The 2,333-nt window shown below is 41.6% G+C and overlaps 1 protein-coding gene across 1 annotated transcript in view; it reads left to right on the top strand.

Moving 5' to 3' along the window:
* LOC309336286 (uncharacterized protein C17orf67 homolog) overlaps positions 1–1,448 on the top strand; it is a 2,601-nt gene extending 1,153 nt beyond the window's left edge. Inside the window, exon 2 of the mRNA XM_081851914.1 lies at positions 1,329–1,448. Coding sequence (XP_081708040.1) covers positions 1,329–1,445 — 117 coding nt within the window. The 3' untranslated portion in view covers positions 1,446–1,448. The remainder of the gene's footprint in view (positions 1–1,328) is intronic.
* The last annotated feature ends 885 nt before the right edge of the window (positions 1,449–2,333 follow it).

The raw sequence follows: 2,333 nt of genomic DNA, 5'->3' as shown, positions 1-2,333 counted from the left end.
AACAAACCTGATTAGGTCTAGATGCTTTCTTCTTTGTTTATTTCTTATTATTTAATTTTTGATAGTTTTTTAAAATTAATATTAAATCATACTACTTATAACTATGATATGGAGATACATACAGAGAGAAAATTGATAGTAGAGAGACAGAATAGAGTGTTTTTTTCAGGATGTGATGCTAAGAAACATGGGAGCTGTCCCAGGTGGGAGCTGGGAAGATGTGGATCACAGTTTGTGTACGGAAGATTAAGATAGAAAGTTGGCAGAATATAAAATTTTGTTTGTGTGTGAGTGTTTTTCTTCTTTCTTCTTTGTCTTTACTCTCTTTTTTCATTTTTTATTATTTTGTTCTCTTTAGATAGCAGCTTAGTTTGATTTTTTATTGTATTATACGTTGAAAACCTTTAATAAAATTGAGTTTAATAAAACAGATTCAGGTAGGTAGCTGTGTTGATGTGCTGACGCAGTCGAAATAAATTAAATAATTGCCCAGTAGCACTTTAGAGACCAACTAAGTTTGTTCTGGGTATAAGCTTTCGTGTGCATGAACACTTCTTCAGATACACTGAAACAGAAGTCACCAGACCCTTATATATAGTGGGAGGGTGGGGTGGGGTTTTTCTCATAAGGGTAGTACCAGAAATGTGCAGGTTCCTGGAGAGAAGATTGGGGCTGTTTTGCTCCTTCTCCAGTTCTACTGCTCTATAGCGAGCTAAGCTATGGTTTGGCTTAGTGTTTATCTCACTACACATGAACGGTGAGGGATAAGTCATAGAACAAACCTACAGCTTGTTGTTTGCCTGAAGTGAGATAAACCACAAGCCTGAGTTCAGACACATCACTAAGCCATGGCTTAGTACAGTGGTACCTCGGGTTACAGACGCTTCAGGTTACAGACTCCCCTAACCCAGAAATAGTACCTCAGATTAAGAACTTTGCTTCAGGATGGGAACAGAAATCGCTTGGTAGCAGCGCGGCGGCAGCAGGAGGCCCCATTAGCTAAAGTGGTGCTTCAGGTTAAGAACAGTTTTAGGTTAAGAACGGACCTCCGGAACGAATTAAGTTCTTAACCCGAGGTACCACTGTACATAGTAGCAGCAGGACAAAAGGAAGAGAAGCAGCTGTGATCTCTCTGGGAACCTGCATGTTAACTCATTCGTGCTAAACCATAGTTTGGCTTAGCATTATGTGCAAACTGGGTCAATAAGTTTGCTGTTAGCATATACTATGGGTAAAGCAACAGTCACTCTAAGGTGGTTCAGTACATCTAACCAACAGACTCAGTGGCCCATCTCTGAGTGGCTTTAAAAAATACTTTCCTTTAACAGGAATACCTGCTTTACCTCCAGCAACTGGAACAGAGATCTGAAGAACAATTCTTTGAGCACTGGCTGAATCCACACTGCCTCCCTCATTGCAACAGGAATATAGTTCACCCGGTGTAAAAGGGTCAGTTCCTTTCTGAATGACAGCAAGCCTTCTTTTCATTTTAAACTATTTCTTTCGGGGCAGAAACCTCATTTTGCAATGCGGTGTTGTGATAACATTTCCCAATATTTCTTCCCAGATCATCCTTCTGTGTGGGGGAAAAGAAACCGTCAACGTTAAATGAGACAAGATTCACCTAGTACTGTCTATGCCAGTAGAACATCCAAGGCTTGGGTGTTTTTGGAGACTAATCTGCTACTTAGCTGAGCTTTCTTGGTAACGACGATAAGCGCTTCATTTTGATGAAAAAGCACAGGTATACATTTGTGCAATCTCCCAGGCCTCTGTCTCTCTCTGAAACATGGAATCGTGATTTCTAGTTTAGAAAGCGGTAGGTTCCTTAAACATCCCTAAGAATTCTGTTGCTATTCTTGTTCTTCAAAATACAGCCACCTGAAGTGGTTTAAGTCAGCATCTGTGCATCTGTTTTTAAGTCAACAACCTCAGCTGCCAAGGACCATAGCTGTCAACCTTCCCCTTTTTTGCTGGAAATTCCCTTATTCCAGCACCGTTTCCCGCTGCTTCCTGCTGCTATCCCGGATTGTTAGATATCCCGTAGACTGTCCCTGAGGCTGCTGATCCCTTATTTTCGAGGCTGCTGTTCCCTTATTTCCAAATCTGAAAGTTGACAGCTATGCCAAGGACTTCCTGTACCCCGGCATAGTTTCCTTCAACTGCAATGCTTTGCCCATTGACTTGGGAGCAAGTTCCTTTGAACTGAGCATTCCTGGATTGCTCGGTTGGTTAGAGCGCCTGGTGCTGATAATGCCAAGGTTGCGAGTTTGATCCCCATATGAGACAGCTATTTGGACTAGATGATCCTCAGGGTCTTTTCCAACTCTTCT

Source organism: Podarcis erhardii, assembly GCF_964252035.2.
Source record: "Podarcis erhardii genome assembly, chromosome: 2".
Lineage (NCBI taxonomy): Eukaryota > Metazoa > Chordata > Lepidosauria > Squamata > Lacertidae > Podarcis > Podarcis erhardii.
Note: the sequence above shows the minus strand (reverse complement) of the source record. Positions and strands in the feature narration are given on the sequence as shown.